At 34.6% G+C, this 21,404-nt stretch overlaps 2 protein-coding genes and 1 long non-coding RNA gene across 3 annotated transcripts; 1 reads left to right on the top strand and 2 right to left on the bottom strand.

Annotated features, from left to right (window-relative positions):
- Window positions 1-239: 239 nt before the first annotated feature.
- LOC115720057 (uncharacterized) lies at window positions 240-7,100 on the bottom strand. The gene is made up of 6 exons (XM_061106295.1): window positions 6,816-7,100; window positions 6,512-6,730; window positions 6,329-6,421; window positions 6,148-6,249; window positions 5,615-6,054; window positions 240-432 (listed from the first exon to the last, which is right to left on the bottom strand). Exons 1-6 carry the CDS (start codon window positions 7,098-7,100, stop codon window positions 240-242), a joined length of 1,332 nt encoding a protein of 443 aa, XP_060962278.1.
- Window positions 7,101-7,187: 87 nt separating this feature from the next.
- On the bottom strand, window positions 7,188-10,862 carry LOC133032373 (uncharacterized). The gene is made up of 4 exons (XM_061106294.1): window positions 10,835-10,862; window positions 8,206-10,738; window positions 8,031-8,118; window positions 7,188-7,943 (listed from the first exon to the last, which is right to left on the bottom strand). Exons 1-4 carry the CDS (start codon window positions 10,860-10,862, stop codon window positions 7,188-7,190), a joined length of 3,405 nt encoding a protein of 1,134 aa, XP_060962277.1.
- Window positions 10,863-17,747: 6,885 nt separating this feature from the next.
- Window positions 17,748-20,524, top strand: LOC133032602 (uncharacterized). The gene is made up of 3 exons (XR_009685200.1): window positions 17,748-18,940; window positions 19,812-19,874; window positions 20,351-20,524. It is a non-coding gene; the product is annotated as an uncharacterized LOC133032602 (long non-coding RNA).
- The last annotated feature ends 880 nt before the right edge of the window (window positions 20,525-21,404 follow it).

Below are 21,404 nucleotides of genomic sequence, written 5' to 3'. Positions count from 1 at the left end.
AAAGCCCAACATGGAAGACCAAAAAGGAATGACATAAAAGTCATAAACAAGCCCACCACCATTTTTCATTTATCATTTATCATGTCAATGGAACATGTTTTCGTTATGTACGACCAACCAACATTCACTAGCTATGATTTTAATATATATTGGGCTTCACTCAATGCAAAAGGCCCATGCCTCAGTCCAAATCACAACAACAACTGAATTGATATACATATATCTTTCCAGCGTGTAGCTCATGAAGCCACTTCCTCCAGCATTTTTCCACTTGCCTGACACAACTGTTGAAGCTTTTTAAGAGCTCCACGTGTTTGAGCTAGTCCCCACTCCGCCTGATGCCTGTTGAAGAATTTGACTTGAATTCTAATCCGGAAGGAGAGACGCCACAACCTGGAAGATATCGTAGCAACCGCAACATTATTAAAGACCCTGAAGTTGTGAGAACAAAGGGTACGTGAAATACAAGGGAAGGACCAAACAGGGAGCAGATCCCAAGAAACTCAAGACATTGTCGCATTTGTCGCTCATCAGACCATGATTATCGACGGTGCCCAAATCGTCAACATAACACTGGATCTCATGGGCAACAACCTCCAAACAATCAAACAACATCTGACTCATTCAATGACCACTCCAACGCGTATTTCCCGGAACCGCCTTCCTCCACACAAGAGTCTTACTATGGTCATTCTTATAACTAGCTACTTTTAGCCATTGTTGTTTTAACGTTTATGACTCTACTTATTGCTTCAAAAATTCTACATTTATATACTTCTTGTTATGTTTGGCGTGTTTAAGGTAATTTTCTCATCTTCATCAAATCTCAAAATTATTATTGACGAACAACTAAATTATGCCTAGGAAAAAAAAACTCAATCTTATAAGGTGAAAAAATATATTTTTGTGGTAATTTTTAATATAGGAAATATTTACAATTAAAAAATTACACCAACTAAAAACTCAATGTATAACAACAAATAATTTCATCACTTAAAAAAAAAAATTCTAAACAATATACTATGAAACGTAAATGAACGTACTCGGTACGTGAAATTTTGTACTCGGTACGTGATATTATGTACACTAATTTTACTAAACATCACGCAGAAACAAGTAATGTACACGGTACTCGATATAATGTACTTAATTACCATCCCACAAATACATATGATCCTATGAATGAAGGAAAATACCAAAATAGCCTCAATCCGACAACATGGACCCACTGCCTACAGTGTTTTGGTACCATCAACTGCCAGGAACAGTGAAGACTGCTGTACCTTTTTGTACTCTAACTAACACAACCAGTACTATTTTGTACCTTTTTCGTACCTAACTATTTTTTAATTAAAAAAATAAACTCCCAACCGGTAACCACACCTACAACAACCGGTTACCACCAAAATTTCAAAAATTAAAAAACATTTAAAAGTACGGTGGGACCCACCTACCGTACAACGGATTCCAATCCGTGTTTTGCACATATGGGCACAAAATCGGCTGCCTAAATATATATATACTAAATAAATGTTACGTGACTTGTTAATTTTATTTTAGTTTTTAATTTTTTTTAATATGATAATTTTAAAATTAATAATATTCAATATAATAATTATTAAAATTTAAAAGCATAATAGTAATTTAAATAAAAATAAAAATTATTATTATACTTTCTAATAATAATTAAAAAAAATTATTATTCGTCTTAAATTTATGTTCGAAATTAATAAAAATGTTTTTAAAAAAAATATTTAAAATTTAACTAATTCTAAATATCAAAATTTGAAAATAACTTTTAATAAAAAAATAAATAATATGAACAAATTTATTATTAATTACAAATATTTAAGTTTAACTAACTACATGTATGCTGACCTTCACGTGACAACATTTGTTATTTTTTTTATTTAAAAAAAAATAAGCATATATATTTGTCGTTAATAATATGTAATTTACATAATTAATCTACGTAATATATAAATATGTATAATTTACGTAATATCATTTTTGATCAAGTGGATTCCCATTATATATAATAATATACATATTTGTGTCGTGTAAAAGTTAAATTAGAGGGTAGAAGGTTGCCCCACCAAATCTAAGATATCTTTGACTATGGAGACATGAAAACAACTAGAAATAATTGGCTTTTGGCTATGCCTAATACAAAAATGTTTCGTCTACGACTAGCTACCTCCTCCATTTCCATGCACACCTTTCAACCTCAAACTATCAATTTTACCTCCCCATCTTTTTTTTTTCTTTGATGGAATCAAAAAAATATAATTTGCTCTTATATATATATATATATATAAATATACATATGTATATATTCTTCTTAATTAACCCTAATTCAGCTTTGGTTTTGCTTCTCGGCTATGTATGTGCTTTGGTTGTTGACTAATTAGTTTGAACAAATATTCCAATTAAGGTTGAATTATTTGGTTATGCAATTCTAAAAATGTGCGAATCAATGTGTTTTGCTCTTTTTACATATTTCTGCTAGTTCTGTCCATATTAAAACCAAAAAAGTTGAGTAAATACTATTTTAAATTCTGTATTTTACAAAAATTACTGATTAGATCTTGTGTTTTGTTAAATGACAAAATAGACCTTACATTTTTTAAAATGGTAGAAATAAGATCCTTAACTTAATTTTTGTTAACTTTTTTTTTATATAACCAATTTGAAGACAATTTCTAATACGAATGGATACAGAAAATGTAAATAGTTTTATAATAATACTTTTAGATTAGATTGTAAATTAATGTTTTTTTGACCAAAAAAATCAATTCAGAGTCCTATTTATACTATTTTAGAAAATACAAGGTCTATTTTGCTATTTAATAAAATAAAATATCTAATTAATAACTTTTACAAAATAATGGGTTCAAAATATTATTTACCCAAATAAAAATTATATAGGTAGCAATTATAGTAAAAGATAAGGAAAAAAAAAACAAAATGTTAATTTAAAATACTGACAAATTAGATTTTCGAGCAAAATGAAAAGGTATGATATTACAATTTACATGACAGTTTTAATTTAAATACTGTGACTCTTCTGTCAATCAAATAAAAATGCATATGGGCTTTGTTTTCCTTACCATGGTCCATCTGGGGAAAATCCATTATTCTGTTCACATGGGCAACATTATTATTTGGTCAAGTAATATAATTTAATACAAATGTGTGTGTGAAAGGTTAGACATTTCATAGCCAGTGTTTTGTTCTTTTTCCTTTCTTCTACCTATTTCAGTATTCATAAAATATATATATAAAAATATTTAGTCTATTTTCTCTATAGTAATTATTTAAAAGCACTTATAAATTTTTAAATTTTTTGAATAGTTTAATACCAAAAAAAAATGAAATAGTACTTACTTTACTTGTCACACTTATTAAAAAGAATTTACATGTACAATATTTTATATTTCTACCAGAACACATCTTTTAGGACTGTAATATAAGTTTGTCCAGTTGTGTACACAGATTAATACAATACAATATTTTATACTTAAAAAATATTGAAGAGTATCCTCTTTTGAGGCACTATTATAAGGCTACCCTTTCGATAAAATACAACTTCAAGGTTCATGCATGGAATTGGAATCAATATAATTAGGAATCCCCTTGGGCTTTCATATTTTTCAGAAAACTTCAAAGCTTAAATTGCAGTTTGAATATAATATATTCTTTATTGTCAAATCCAAAGAATATGAAGGAAATTTACACACTATTAATTAATATTCCTATAGTAAAGTATATAAAGAATAACAAATTCTAATGAAGCATAGCTTCATGTACTTTTTTTGTGTGGAAAACTTTCTTGTTATACCTTTAATATTTGTCTTTTATCTTTTTAATATTGGCACTTTTTCTTTCTTTACAATCAAATCTCTCTTTTTCTACCTTTGTCATTTTGTTCCAAATTCTGTATTGCAGGCTTGCAAGATTGGAGCTGGTAAATGAATTTTGGAGCTTTTATTATGTGTTATAGAGCCTCATATTATTAATATTTAGAGAATAGTAGAATGTATAAGATTCATGAACTATTTATTTCATTATCAATTAGTTTTGAGATAGAACCTCATCCATCTTAAATCACACCATACCAAATTTTAACATGGTATTAGAACAAAACTGTTATCCAAATTTTCCTTCATCAGACACCGTGGCACGGTCGGAGTAAGGGAACGGTTTCCAAGTAAGGCATCCGAGAGAATTAAAAGAAATGACTCCTGGATCCAGAAGGTGGCAAGAGGTGATGGCTTCCGGAAGGAGCATCCTTCGATGAGGAACTCGGATAATGATACAGGTTTCGGAGATCTTGGACACGTCAAATCCTAACAAAATGGAGCAACAAAGACGGTTATACTTTTTTCTGACACGGGATCAGATCTTGTCCTCTGTGCCAGTCCATGGTAGTGCGCGTACGCACCCTCGAGCACGCTTTTTGCCCAACGGCCTAGGTAGAGAGTATTTTGTAAAGAAGCGACCTTTGTGCAACATGTGTCCAAGGTCATATAAAGGTCCTCATCAATCATTTTACACCGCACGATGAAGAAGGTTTCCCCCAGTGAATGGTCAAATCATCCTTTTTGTAGTACAAGCCTTAATAATGTGTGGAGGACGAAACCCTAGGTGCCCTTTACCCCATGTGTGTATATAAATATATTCATTCTTTCAAAAAAAAAAAAAGAAAAGGAAGGTTCCATCGGCCGCTACCATGCAAAAAATACTTAGCTGTAATTTCTAGGGGTGTTCATCAAACCGCTCAAACTGCCTGCACCACACCACACCGCAAAAAAATGCGGTTTGAAATTCTTTACGGTGCGGTCGCGGTTTGAATTTTTCCTAAACCGCGCGGTGCGGTGCGGTTTGTGCACTACAAGAAAACCAGCTTTTACTGGCGCATTGTTGCGCCGGCAAAAGTACACTGACTGCGCCGGCAAAGCTTTGCCGGCGCAGTTGTGCGCCGGCAAAGCTTATCTGGGAAGCTTGGTCGGTAAAGGACTTTTTACCGGCGCGTACATTAACTGCGCCGGTAAAACGTCCTTTTACCGGCGAGGAATAACGCCGGCAAAAAATAAGTGCCGGTGTTAAAAAATGCCCTTATCCGCCTTGAACCTGCTATGATTAGGTTTTGCCGGCGCAATAGTGCGCCGGCAAAACTATTGGCGCCAACAGTAAGATTGGCGCCAATAGTTTTGCCGGTGCATGTAGTGCGCCGGCAAAACTATTGGCGCCAATCTGACTGTTGGCGCCAATTGTTTTTGCCACTTTTTACCGGCGCACTATTGCGCCGGCAAAAGTATTAAATTTTATTTTTAAAAAAATTTAATTAATTATATTTAATTAATTATAATATTAATTAATTAAATATAATTAATTAAATTTTTTTAAAATAATTATAATATTATATTAACAAAATAAACCAACATAATTTACATTAAAAGATAAACTAACATTAATTACTACTAAAATCAGTATATAAACAAAATGTTAAATGTTCGAACCGGATAATAAAAAAACTACAGTTCTATAGGCGGGTAATGTCGTCATCGTTGTTTCTCTGAGTCTCGGGAGGCTGCGATGACGATCCAAACACTGCGCAGCCGTACTCGACGATCCAGGGACTGGGAGTGGGCAATGGTGGAAGATCCATGGGAGGCAAGTTGAAACCGGCACAGCTCGAGAAAGATACTCAAACTGATCTTGAAATCGTCTGAGGTAGAGTTGTTGTGTCTCATACTGCTGCCTCGTATGTTGAGTTGTCTGCTCCGCTTCCTCCACTTTTTTCTGTAAAGCCTCGTACTGTTCCATTGTAACAGTCGGTTGGGCTGAAGGATGCGTGGCAGGTGCTCTTTTGGCCCCAACTCCCTTCAGTCTGGGGAGATGGCCAAAGCCTCTAAGATGCCGAGATCGTTCCCCGAGTACTTGTGTCATAACAGGTAAGTCTCGGGGGTACTGTGTAGGATCGACAGCAGGCTCTGCGGGCTCATCTTCAGTGGGCGCTGGTTGAGTTGCCGCTATTTCAACCATTTGCTCCTAAAACAATTAAACAAAAAAGTTAAATGGTTAGTTTTAACACAAAATAAATTGAAAGAAATAAATAAAAATTGAATTAAAACGTAAACTTACGTAAGCTTGTTGCGCGAACTCGTTGCGCCAATCGTTGCCTTTATGGTGAAACTTTTGAAAAGTTTCCACCGCAGTTGGCAGTTCTCCTGTGTCGGGGTTAGCCTATTTTCAAGAGAAAATATATTAGTATTGTTATTTTACTAGAAAAATTTAAATGAATGATAGTTAAATATAAACTTACCCCCTCGACAACATGTGAAACAATAGGCTTGGAGCCCCAGCCTCCTAGAAATTTCATCTTACCCCGACTTTCTTTATTTTTCGCTGCTCTCGCCTGAAATTAATAATTTTTCTAACAATTAATTATTTATTATTGACTATATAAATTAAACATTACCAAAATTAGAAATTTTAAAAAATGTACCTTTTGTTTGTCTGTGCTCCAATAAGCGATGCAGTCACTCCACACCTCTTGAGTTACTCCCTCAGGAGGTGACATGTCGGCCCTCTCCTGTCCAAGCTCCTCAATGTTTTGTATCCACTTCTTCTTGCAGTCTGCCCTCCAGTCACGTAAACCCTTTGACATCTCGTACTCACCGTAGTCTACGAATGTAGGGTTATCTCGTGGGAGGACAAACTTGGTCTGCAAAAAGTTACACATTAATACATTAATTACAATTTAATAAGAGTATAGTAATTTATAAATTAAAAAAATTATTAAGGCATACCTCAAGTCTATCCCAGAGTGCGTTGATGTCAGCTCTACTGACATCTTCCCATTTGAATTTATTAATGGGGATAGACATCCGAGTCATCCATTTTGCCATATTGTTGAATTTTTTCCCGTTTTTGCCTACGGGGGTGCCAGTCTCTGCGTGCACCTCAAGCGGTAACTTGGCAGATTGTGTTTTGGAGAGCTCCTCCTCAACATTCTTGCCCTTGTATTTACCTCTGACCCCTTTCTTTTTCGAACTGCTGCCACCTGGTGTAGACATACTACATATACAACACATATTGTTTATTTAAAATAAACTAACATATTGCAAACATATTAAAGAAGAAGGGTTGTAATTTTTATTTTATTTAAAACACTATTTCAATTACAATTCATCATCCTCATCATCAGTGACATATACAGCATTATCATCACTGTCACTCTCTAATTCTAAGGAGTTGTCTTCTTCGGTATTTAGACCATCGTTGTCATCATCGACAATGAAATCATCTAATTGTTGAGGCTGTGAATTCACACGATGGATGTTTGCAACTTCAGTTGGGTCGACATCATGGCGAACATAGTCAACATCATCCAACTGTGGAAGTTGAACAACGAACTCGGTTTCAGCTGAATTGTTTTCCTGTACAAAGGGTGTCTCCCCATCCGTGTCCGGGAAGTCCCAAACATTGCGCGGTATGTACTCATTTACAATCAGCCAGTCTTTACCGTTCTTTAAATCAGGAATGTAGTAGATCAATTTTGCTTGAGATGCAAGTATGAACGGTTCATTTTGGTACCACTGTCGGTTGACGCAGATGCTAGTAATAACACCGTCACTATCCATTCTACTCCCGTTAGTGTCAAACCACTTACAAAAAAATAAGAGAACACTACAATCTTTCAAATAAGTGAACTCCATAATTTTTTCAAGTGTGCCGTAAAAATTTTGGCCATCTTCACAGGGGACCATGACACCGCTATTCTGTGTTTTGCGGTTATCATCCCTTTCCTTGACCAAAAATTTGATGCCGTTCACTATGCACCCTGGATAAAAATAAATTGCTGTATTGGCTGGGTTAGCGATAGCATACAACTCATCTGACACTGCACCCTGGTTGCTCAACCGTAGTTCATTAATCTACATATCAGGAAAAATATTAAATTAAGAAAAGTTGAACAGTTATTGAGAACAAGATTAAGAGTATTGACAGGTAACAAGGCTTACTTGAGTTTTGAACCATTCAGGGAACTCAGTCTCTTGCACTGTCTCAATATTGCCTACACCCCTTGCTTGAAGCAACTTCTTGTGCTCACTATATAATATAATGCACTTAGTAAGTTAATAATTTTTTAGATGAAGTCGACATCCGCTATTTTGTGTTTATGGAATTTAAACTTACTTGATATACGGTTCAACCTCCGTGCAATTGTTCAAAATGTACCACTCCGCCTTACGCTTGCTTTGCATGGGTAAGGTGTCGACTGTCCTCATACCGAGGGGTCGGCCAACATGCTTGAATACAGAAAATTGTCGAGTTGGCATGTTTTGGACAATGTCATTGTTCCGGTCAGGACGGTTGAATCGAGTTTCCACTTCTCGAAAGTACATTGAGCAAAAGGTTAATGCCTCATTCACCACAAAAGATTCAGCAATAGAGCCTTCCGGACGGGCACGATTCCTGACATATTGCTTGTACACAGACATTGACCGCTCAATGGGATACATCCACCTGTACTGGACTGGTCCACCTAGTATAGCTTCTTGAGGGAGATGCATAACTACGTGAACCATTATGTCGAAGAAAGCCGGTGGAAAAATTGTTTCTAACTTGCACAAAATAGTTAGAATATTTGTTTGCATTTTTTCTAAATCCGAAACATGAAGTGTTCTTGAGCATAATTGTTTGAAATACACACACAGCTCAATGATTGTGTCCCGGATTTCTTTTTTCAAGAACTTACGGATACCTGCCGGTAGTAAACGTTGTAACAACACATGACAATCATGTGATTTGAGCCCGGAAATCTTGCCCGTATCCACATTTACATTTTTGTCTAAGTTTGCTGCAAAACCGTCCGGAAATCGTACAGACTTCATGAAGTCTGCAAATTCAATCCGTTCTTGAACACTAAGTGTGTAACTAGCTGGAGGCTTCTTCCACTTCCCATTCCGGTCTTCATACAACCACAACTCTCGTCGTATTTGCAAGTCTTGCAAATCCATTCTCGCCTTGTCGGTATCCTTTGACTTCCCGTCGATACTTAGAAGAGTACCTACTAAGCTGTCACACACATTTTTCTCAATGTGCATTACATCAAGATTATGTCGTAAGGACTTTGACTTCCAGTACTCAAGCTCAAAAAAAATACTTTTTTTAGACCAATTGAGCTCTTCACTAGAACGCTTCCGTTTCACACCCCCGAACTGTTTGTGTTTTCCAGGCAAAGTCAATGGAATTCGGTCTAATTGAGATAAAATATCATCCCCCGTCAATATAGGAGGTGGTGCTCTCTTCTCAGGCTTACCATTGTACTTTTTGCTTCTCCTTCTCGGATCACTCATTTCGAGAAAGCGTCTGTGGCCAACATATCCAATCTTACTATTTAGGCCAATGGAAGGAGTATGTTCATTGCAAGTGGGACACGCCATATACCCTTTTGTGCTCCAACCAGACATTAGAGCATAAGCAGGAAAGTCATTTATTGTCCACAACACTGCCGCACGCATTGAAAACACAGTTCCGTTGTAGGCATCTCGGGTTTCAACACCCGTCTCCCATAACTGTTTCAGTTCATCAATTAACGGTCTCATGAATACATCTATGTCTTTCCCAGGAGATGATGGACCTGGAATTAATAAGGTCAACAACAACGATTCAGAACTCATACACTTCCACGGTGGCAAATTATATGGGACACAAATAACTGGCCACAGGCTGTAAGAGTTGCTCATGTTGCCAAATGGATTAAAACCGTCAGTCGCCAATCCCAGTCTGACATTTCTAGGTTCAACAGCAAAAGACGGATGAAGGTGGTCAAACTGCTTCCATTCTTCAGCATCCGCAGGATGCCTAAGCACACCGTCTTCTTTTGGTCTCTGCGAGTAATGCCACCGCATATCCTCCGCAGTGTGTCTTGAGCAATATAATCGTTTCAGCCTAGGTGTGAGTGGGAAGTAACGCATAACTTTGTGAGGAACTTTTTTCCCCTTACCCTTTCTTTTCACCCATCGTGATTCGCCACATACAGGGCAAAACTCCTTCTTCTCATTCTCCTTCCAGAAAATAGCACAATTATACTTGCACACATCTATTGAGTCGTAACCCAAACCTAGATTGCGCAATCGCATCTTCGACTCATAATGCGACTTCGGTAATTTTGTCCCCTCTGGAAATAGATCAATCAAGATGGACAGCAACATATCGAAAGAGTGGTTGCTCCACCTATTCAAAACCTTGCAGTGCATAAGCTTTACCAGTGCATTAAGGGCTGATTTTTTGCAACCTGGATATAACTCAGCCTCCATCTCCTTAAACAAGTCATCGAACTTGTTGTTGTCGTTGATAGGGGGTTCATTGAAAGAATCAGTAGTGTTAGCAGATTCGTCAAACCCAGGGTCCCCTCTTAACATGTCCGCCAACACATCTGCCATTTCCTCTTCGTCATTTTCAGGAAGTTCAACTGCGGGTTGAGAGAAAGTCTCCCCGTGGAAATACCAGGGGTTGTACGAAGGTTGGATCCCGCTGAGAAATAAATGAACCCTTATAGTTGCAGGTGCGTGAAAATTCACATTCAAACACCGCATGCATGGGCATCGAGCTAATCCGTCAGCGTTCACGTGGTTCGTTGCTACCGCAACGAACTCGTCAACGCCACTTCGAAACTCGCAGCGCGGTGCGCCTTCATCCAACTTCGGTTGGCAGGCATCTTCCACTACGAAGTATTTAACAAAAACAATTTAAAAACAAACAAAAAATGTGCAAGTGTCCTAATCCACCTTCTCACTCCATTACTAAAAGGGTAAAGAACCTATCCCATTCAGGTTTGTAATATACATATAGTGCAATCTACGCTCTTAAGATTATTTCATTTTTGTAAAAATTTCAGCAGCACCTCCCCACAGTTCTTATAAGTTAGCAAACTTGTAGTAATTAAGTTTGCCGACTTACAAGAACGTGTAAGAAGACGTTGTACCAAAATATCTACTAATGAAATAATCAATTAAGCAATAGATCATACTATAAGTATAAAACAAGCCCAAACTATCCATGCGGACAAACAGTTCTGGATAATTTGGAGAAGCGTATTTAAGAGTCCTTACTGACTCAGCCTCTCCAAACGGGTCTAAGGTATTTCGTGCATGTGTAAAATTGAAAAAAAATTAAATTGTCACTATGTGATAATACAAATTGTTCTATCCTATCTTTGGTGTATAACCAAAGAGATGAAGAAAAGATAAAAACAATTTAATTTTATGCTATTTTAATATCTTATGCTCATTTGTACTTACTTTAAAGTTACACTTACTTTATGATAACTTGATTAAATTCTAAATATAATTACTTTAAAATTTTATTTTATTTTATTTTTAGATTATAAGTATAAAAGTTTTAAAATTTTAAAAATATCACTTTATTAAATTTTAATTTTTATTATAAAAGTTATTTCATAATTTTCTAATCTTTTTTTAACTTAAAAATTATTACAACCTTTTTAAAGTTAATAATATCACTTACTTACTTTTTAAAATTAAACAATAAGTAGTAATTTATAATTTTCACATTTATTCATTTAAATTAAAGATTAAAATTTTTTTAAAATAATAAATAATTGATTACCTATTATAGATTATAATATATACTAATTTATATATTACATTTTTTTATTTATATTTTTTTTTCACTGTCATTTATTATTTAAATTAAACTTACTAACTTTTTAAAAATTTTAATATATAGTAAATTATATATTACATTATTTTTTACTTTTATTAATATTTTTTTATCATTTATTATTTACATTAAAATTACTAACTTTTTAAAAACATTTAATACCACTTTATTACATTTTAACTTATACATTACATTTTTTAATATTTTTTTTAATTAAATATTTTTCTAATTATTTATTATTTAAATTGAAAATATTTTTTTTTTAAATAAAATTACTTCACTAAATTTTTAAATTACATGTTCCAATTTCAATTTTATGTTTTACTTTATTTATTTTATTTTATCAACAATTACTTTAGCTAGTTATTCTTAATTTTTTTAAAACAATTAATTAATTTTACATTTTACCTACTAAAATTTCGGCAGCATAACGGCTTAAAAATTGTAAACCAAAATTTTCAAAACCTATAAACAACACAAACAAATATTGCAAGACAATATATAAACAAAAAAATAATCCACCCATCCAACAGCAGTCAATTTTATCACAGAACCTACTTCACTAACATGCATATACATATAAACTAATATCAAAAACTACTACGTACTAAGCAAAAGCAAAAAAATATACCTGAATCGAGTGCAAAAATAACAACTTGTGGCAGCTTGCGGTAATCCCGAGCGGTTGAACACGAACCTAATTCCATAAATAGTAAAATCAAATTAAAAATTTAATACCTAAATACATATCAACACATACAACCACAACCACATACACTCACATACACTCACATACACTCACATACACTTATACACACACACATACAAACATATATACATATATATTCACATACATATATACACATATACACATATATACACATATATACATATATACATATATACACATATACACATATACACATATACACACATACACACATACATTTTACATCCATTTATTCATACATATATACATACATTTATTCATACAAATATACATACATACACATATACATACATACATACACATACACATATATACCTACATACACATAAACACATATACGTATATACACTCACATACACATATATACATACATACATACACATCCATACACATCCATATATACCATAATACACATACACATATATAAAAATTTTATTTTTTAAACAATACATTAAAATTAAAAAAATACCTTGCAGCCGGCGTTAGGGGGGTGCGGTGGTGTGGACGACGACGGTGCGGTGGTGCAGCCGGCGGTGGTGAACCGGAGTGGTGCTCGGACAATTTTTTTAGAGAAAAAAAAGATGAAAAAAGAGAGATTGAGTGGGAAAGATAGAATTTTAGATAAATTTAGAGAGATTGAGAGAGTTTGATAGAGATTGAGAGAGAAATGAGAGAGAACGAGAGAGAGAGAGAGAACCAGAGAAAGGGAGAGAATGGGGGCTGGGTTTTTCAGAAAATGAAAATGGGGAAGAAAGGGGGCTTCGTGCCTCCTGATACATATCAATACTTTTACCGGCGCATCCAATTGCGCCGGTAAAAGTATTAAAAAAAAATTATTTCTAACCTAAGGCAAAACGCGCGTTTCACTTAACACTGTATGCGCCGGCAAAAGTGGCCCCACCTACCACATAAAACCCACGCGGGAATTTTCCCTCCAATAATTTTGGTTACTTTTACTGGCGCAAATGTGCGCCAGCAAAAGTATAATTGCGCCCCAAAAATGAAATCAAAGGCGGCAAATTCTCGCGCCTAATGTTTTCACGTTTTACCGGCGCATTTAACTTGATAGCGCCGGTATAGATATGTTTTGCCGGCGCACATATGCGCCGGCAAAAGTAAACCCAAAAAAAAATTGGGATTCCAAATATTTGTTTGTGTCGACAACTTTTGCCGGCGCATGTCACCAAATGCGCCGGCAAAAAGCCCTTTTCTTGTAGTGGTGGTTTTGAATTGTTAATATGCGGTTCAAACCGCACCGCACCGCATATTATAAAAATACCAATTTTTATATTTATTTAGGTCCAATATGTGAAAGCCCAACCTAAGCCCATTAATTATTGTATTGTTGAAACTTGAAACTTTTTTTTTCATATTTATTTTCAAGCATTATGGTATTTTTGACAAGTGTTGCTCAAATTTTGTTGTATTTGTGATAGTTTAATTATTTAGTGATAGTCCAAACTGCAAAAATCGCATAAACCGCACCACACCGCACTACTTTTTTCAGTGCGGTTTTTGCAGTTTTTTAGTTTCGCGGTGCGGGTGCGGTTTGGGAAATTGAAAAAACCGCACGTGCGGGTTGGTTTGAAAAAATAGTCAAAAATCGCACCACCCGCACCGCGAACACCCCTAGTAATTTCTCCTACACAAGGCTTTTATACTATAATACATTGTAATCCTACAACATTCGCCCTAGGAGACCAATAATATAGACTCGTGGATTAAAGATCATTAACGCCTAAACCATGTAAAAATATGTTCTTCTTATCATTTACTGTTCGCTATTTCCTTTAATCTCTCTAAATACTTGGTTTTCAAAAAATTCAGTAAAGAAAAACAAATAAAAAAAATTAAAAAGAGCCACTAAAAATCCTAAAATAAAAGAGTTGCTTATGATCGAGTTGTCTAAGATAGTGAGCAACTAAATAGCTAGTATCTTGAAGGGGGATGTTAGTGTTATATTTTAATATAATATTTTGATTGATTAAATAAATGTTACAAGTGTGTCACTGTCACGACCCGAGCCTTAGGCCGTGGCAGTGTGTAATATCCATAACTTGGGTGGTCAAAGGTCACACTTTGATCCTTGTAAAAAGATAAAGCTTATAAATGATCCTTTAATTTATATCACAAAATATTAATTTAAAAGTAATGGATTAACTTATATTAATAAGAAAATATTAGTAACAAAATTAGGACCACTCATCAATATAAAAGAACAATAATATCCCCACAGTTATGTAGTCACCGAATAGACAGATTTAATAAGTCAATAAAATACCAAAATAATACCTAGTGTCCATCATTCCTCCTTTCTAACTAATACATAGCTAATTTAAGTCATCCAGACCATCCATTTCAGCTTAAGTACAAAATCAGTTTCATATCAACAATAGAATTTTAAACTGCATTTTTTTGCGGTGCGGTGTGGTGCGGGTGGTTTGGGCGGTTTGATGAACACCCCTAGTGTACTGTGATGCACCCACCATTTTGAGAACTCGGATAGTTTTCATAACAAAAATACATACGACCTAAAAGCTAAAAGGTCCTAAGAATTAGTAAATTCTAGCAGAGAAAAAAAAAGGAGAAAGGCTTAGTAATTGGTTTGGTAAAGTTATTTCTGGGTATTCGGATATTTGAAAAACTCGCGAGCATTCAAAAGACTCACCAAAGACCTGCGAGTATTCAAAATGCTCATCAAGAAATTCGCGAATACCCGAAGTGTTCTTCCTGAAACCTGTGATTATTCAAGATTTAGGCACATATTTCCTAGGAAAATATGGCATTTTGTTAGAAGACAGACAACAAATTCTATCATTTCATGTATTTTCTACCCCTAAAAGCACAAAACGCATACAAATTCTCAAGGAAAAGAAAACAGTTGCAAAAATGGTAATTCACTAACCTTGAAGTGCAGTTTCTCTTTAAGTGATTCTGTGAGTATTACAAACTTCAAAATCCTTCTCAGATGAAGAAAACTCAGAAAATGCAAAGAAATTTTTAGAGTTTGGAATTCAGAGGAGAGAAAGAGGGGAAAACAAAAATGAGAGGGAAATGAATAAAAAATCATTTCATAACAGGGAGTTTAAATATTAATATCCCTCATTTAATGGGATGGAGACACATGGCAAAGGAATGCCTAAAGTCTCTCAATCTAATGGTTACCAATAATCATGCCTGCACGTACCCCAAAGGGTTCTGATGATGTGGCACCTCAAAGGAGTAAAATAATAATTACAGTCGTCTTTTTGAAAGCCTCGACAAGACAACCAAAATTCACCACCTCGTGACAACTTCTCGCCTGCCTCTCTCTCATAGTTTTCCTCACGACATAGCTGTCAATCGCGAAATTAGGGGCATGTGTTATAGTGTGAATTTTTTACCTAGAAACTCGAGACCAGGCTCCCATAAGAATGAAATGTGGACTCACTCTCCTCGAGGATCACTGAGCTATCAGAAGGAGACCACTCGAGTATAAACCTCGCCTGAACCAGACTCAGCGAGATGATGTGACCTTGACAGAGTCTAGTCGCATTATTACGCCTCGTATGATGTAGGACCAAGAAGGGCGGGTTTAAAACTCGCACATATGCGATGTCCACAAAATTTTCTCTTGCGAGTTGGTAAAGATCAATTCTTTACTTAGCGAGCTGGTCCGGATGACCTAACACGCTTGATGATCCGATAAGGACACGCATGTCCTAGATCATCGACATTGACAAGGTATCAACATATGCGACTCAATTAGAATGCAGATATCTTAACACAAAGATTCGTTAGTCCTTCACGCATCCTAGGCCCACGAGCTTATGCGAGAATATGAACAGACAACTCGTACCATTAAGGTCGCGTACGTTGCTATATTAAGTAAATTAAGTCGAAATTGTTTTTCATTTATTCTATTTACGTTTTTCTTGATTTAATGTTGATATTCAATGTAAAATGGTTTGATAATTAATTAAGCTCTGTGTGACCAAAGGACACTTGCTTTGTATATAAAGGAGTGATCCAACATGAAATAAAAGAGGGCAGAAATCCTTGCAACAGTGGACTAAGCAAACCGTGATCTGACTGAACAACTATAATTCTCTTGTGTTCAATATATTTTCCAGTACGTCTGAGTATATATACTTTGATTACTCGCCATTCTAGGTGGAGTACTCGCACATTTTAATTGATAATTATATTTTGATTTTTTATCTGGTGTTGTCAAAATTCCTCCAACAACAGGTATGATATTTTATTTCCTATAAACTCAATTAGTAAACATTTATAAAGTAAGAACATAGACATTGACAAGGCTATGAAATATTTGAATGGTCTTTCTTATTTTGAAGATTATAGGAAAAATAGATTTGTAGTTGTTATGAATTCAGCTAAAAAATTGCAATTGAGATGAGAATAAAGCCTAAATTTTGTGAAAAATGACTTATTCGTAGGAAAAAGTAATTTAATGAAAATATTGATGTTGATATAATTAAATCTGTTGGAGAATCATTTCGAATTGATTATTTTTTTTACTTGATTGACCAAATTATTTGTTCACTTAAAAATAAGTTTGAACAATATTTCAAGTGTATGAAAATATTTTTGATTTTTTGTTCAACATGAAGAAACTAAAAGTATTGGATGAAGATAGTTTGAAAGATCACTCTTTAAATCTTGAGGATGTTTTGAAATACAATGAATTGCTTGATATTAATGGTTTAGATTTATTTTCAGAATTAAAAGTGTTGAGAAAATTTTTTCCAAATGAAAATAGTAACTTAATTGAAATACTTGATTACATAAAAAATATTGGTTCATTTTCAAATGCATTCATTGCTTATCGAATTTTACTAACCATTCTAGTGAATGTTGCTTCTGCAGAGAGAAATTTTTCAAAATTGAAATTGATAAAATCATATTTAAGATCAACCATGTTGCAAGAACGGAACATGATAAAATCATATTTGAGTGGATTAACTATCTTGAGGAAATTTTTTCCAAATGAAAAATAGTAACTTAATTGAAATACTTGATTACATAAAAAAATATTAGTTCCTTTCCAAATGCATTCATTGCTTATCGAATTTTACTAACTATTCTAGTGAATGTTGCTTTAGCAGAGAGAAATTTTTCAAAATTGAAATTGATAAAATCATATTTAAGATCAACCATGTTGCAAGAACGATTGAGTGTATTAGCTATGTTGTCTATCAAAAATAAATTGTTAAATAAACTTCATTACGATGATTTGATTAGCAAATTTGCCTCTCAAAAAGCAAGAAAGATAAATTTTTAAATAATTCATTTGTTGTTATTATTATAATATTTTTAATTAAGGAAATAAAATAAAGTATTGATTTGTGATAAATGAATATTTTATATTCATTGAATCTAGACAAAATCAATTACGTAATATTCTATATATGGTCAGATTTAAATATTCATTACCTGATTTGATTTCCTGAATTAATTGTCAAAATATTCTGACAATTAATGTGGCACAGATACTGATGGAGTATCTCACCTATAAATATAGGGTCTCGGTCCCCAAGCTCCTCACTCATTCTGTTCATAACAGCAAATTCCATCTAAAGAGAGTTGAGAGAGCAAGGAAGCCCGATTATCCACACCAACCAGTTTCCTTTGCAGATCAAAGCTTATGTGGGTTTGAAGCTCAAGAATCAATGGCTGGAGGTATTTCGATCATTAATTTATATAGTGTATATATTTGTTTATTCCGCATGTTATATACAATACACATACATATGTTTCAGTTTATACATATAAATGTCTAACAGTTATATCTTCTTATTAGGTTTTATGATTTGAAGATTGTTCGTTGAGAAAAACGTGAAGAAAAAATGTAATACCTGGAATTAAGAAATGGATTAGCAAAACCCTAACTAGATAATTATGTATAATTGAGGAAATTATATTATTATATAATTTAATATATGTGAAATTATATGAATTTTATTATGTTAAGACCCTGTTGGTGAGCCAGGGGCATTTTAGTAATTATGACCCGAGAAGGGTAAAATTATGAAATTAATTGATTACGTGCTTAATGGAACTATATTATTATATAGTATACATGTGCTGTCTTTTCAGGTGTGTTCTGACAGGTTAGCGCGGTATAGTCACAACCGGGAATTTCGGGCCGAACCGGGTTCGGGCCCGAAATGTAAATTGGATTGATAATTTGGCATTTTATTTGATGAATGATAATCTGAAATTTATTTGAAATTAATTGAGTATTGAAATGACTTATTTACCCTTGTGAGGGTGTAGGTGTGAATAATAAGCCATGAGGGCATTTTGGTCATTTCACCCCTAATTATTATGTTTGATTAAAATTGATTTTTGATGAAATGAAAAGCAATTTTCTGGTTTTGCTTTCACTCTTGGCCGACCCCCTCTCTCTCCCAAACCCTCTTATTATTTCAAAGTTGAATTTGAAGAAAAGCTTGGTTCTTAGCTTGTTTTGGAGCTTTGAAGTTGTGAATTCTTGAGCTTGGAGTTGAGGTAGATTCTTGCTAAGTTTATGTGAAATTTATGGTTGAATTCTTGCTGAAATTATTGTGGAAAAAGCATGCTTTAAGTTGTTTGATCTTGGTTTGCATGTTTAGGGAAATGGATGTTTAATCTTGATAATTTGTGTGTTAATCTCTTGATTTGTGTTTGATTGGGCTTAGAGTACAATTCAAGGATGTTTTACATGCTTAACCTAATTTTTTTTTATCTATTGTTTTACTGCTGGAAATTGAATAAGTATGTGTTGGGTTAAAGTTCAAGTTCTTGAACTTGGAGTTTTGCTAGTTGAAGCATGATTTGTGATTATTGTGCAATCTGAAATTATGGGGTTTATTGTTGGATTTTGATGCATAATTATGTGTTTTAGACCCTATAATATTTGCTAGCTGCTGTAAGTGGGTTAATTGTGAAATTGGTTGTGAAAAGCAAGCTTGAGTTCATGGAACTCAAGCTTGGTGCTTTAATGGCACTTTTTGATTTTTAGTGCAATTGTTGGGTTTAAGTTGTGGAATATGTTTATTATGACATATATTGATGCTCTGGAAAGTTTGGGAATGTTTGGGAATGATTTGAGTGAGTTTTGGGGGTTTAAAGATTGAGAAATTTCGTGTTCTCTGCCCAGACAACCGGAATTCCGGTTGGTTCATCCGGAATTCCGGTTGGAGTTCATCGGGAAATGCTGAAATTTGTTTTGGCCATAACTTTTGACTCGGGACTCCGTTTGGGACGTTCTTTATACCGCTGGAAAGCTATTTTCGAGCTCTATGTGATTATATGTATTTGAAATGCCATGAATTTATTTTATGAATGTGAAATCAGGGGTTAACCCTATTTGTGAAAATCCCGGATTGTGTGTGACTAGGATTACCGGCACCTGGTCAGGAGCACCCGGGGATTTGGAATCTCTACTATTGCGGGACAACAGGTAAGACAGTGATTAGCACGTAGAGTATGCGCAGTGGCGCTTATGTTGAGAATGATATGCATGAATGTTAAGTAACCGGGATTAGGGTTATTACCCTAATAGGAACGGTTTAATAGCCTAGGGTTATTACCCTAGTGATATATGTGTATAAATGCCATGCCATGTTAATTGAAATGAGATTTAAGGATTATGTGCTCAAGGCATAATCAGGTTGGACTCGGTACTCATAACCGAGATGAACCGCTTCTAAGGCCTTAATGTATTTAGACGTGTGAGAGTAACACGTGAGTCTACGTCACGTAGATTTAATTAGATGTGTGAGCGCAACACATAGGTCTACGCCACGTAGACATAAATGGGCATGATGAAATAATGATCAGGTCTGTGCTATACAGACATATGTGAATGAGCATAATATATTTGTTATGATTTATACTGTCTTGCTGGGCTTGGCTCACGGGTGCTCTACTGTGCAGGAAAGGGTAAGGCATTAGCTGATCAGCCATGAGTTTCAGGAGCAGGGCAAAGAATGTACATGTTCATGCCACTTCAGACCAAGCGGGTTATGGGTCTAACTGTAACGTCCCCGCTTCAAGCTTCCATTGGGTCCTTCCACCCACGGAATAATGGCTCTTATACACGAGTACGCCACTCTGGCTGCTTCATGGACTGATGACTGACCCTACAGACCAACACAAGTGTTTCCAGCATGCTTTGTCCTCACTCGCACGCTTCCTGGGAAAACTTCCCAGGAGGTCACCCATCCTTGAAATTGCTCCAGGCCAAGCACGCTTAACTGTGGACTTCTTTCGAGATAGGCTACCGAAAAACAAGATGCACCTTGTTGATATAGGTAGTACCAATCAATCCATTTAAGCCCTCTTCAACTGTGTAGTCCCATACCTACACAGTCTCAGAATCATCCCACTTGACCTTCCCCAGGCGATGTGGGATTGCACAGCTTACCCGGTATTTCCCCTTACGGATCACGGGACTACTGACTATCACACTAACAGTGTTGACTTTTGTATTCTGTTTTGCCGCTTAGGTCGGCTAGTAAGAAAGAACTTGTAATAAGTTTGTAAATATTTTTGGAATCCCAACTATTTTGAAAAGTTTAAATATATTACAAGTTTATTTTCAGTCTGTTTAATATAAAAGTTTAAATTCTGCGCTATTTTAATTAGTAATCCCGATTAGGGGATTAGGGCCTTATAAGTATTTTGGGTAGCGTGCCTAATTATTTAGGGCGTTACAAAAAAATTCACTTGTGTTGGATGAATGGATCTACATACTTGAATAATGTTGCTTAAGCTTTTGTTTTTTTTTTTAAAAAAAAAATTACATTGAGAATTTTTATATTTAAATATTTTAATTATGTTTAAAGTTTAAAAATCATTAAATTTTTCTTAGAAAAAATGCCCCATTTTGAAATTTTGTCCTAGGCCCCATGCTTAAGATCTGATATTTAATTGCACCAATAATGATATTGACACGTAGGAGAGTGCTAAGTATCAAAAGGAGTGTTCA

Source organism: Cannabis sativa, chromosome X (genome assembly GCF_029168945.1).
Source record: "Cannabis sativa cultivar Pink pepper isolate KNU-18-1 chromosome X, ASM2916894v1, whole genome shotgun sequence".
NCBI lineage: Eukaryota > Viridiplantae > Streptophyta > Magnoliopsida > Rosales > Cannabaceae > Cannabis > Cannabis sativa.
Note: the sequence above shows the minus strand (reverse complement) of the source record. Positions and strands in the feature narration are given on the sequence as shown.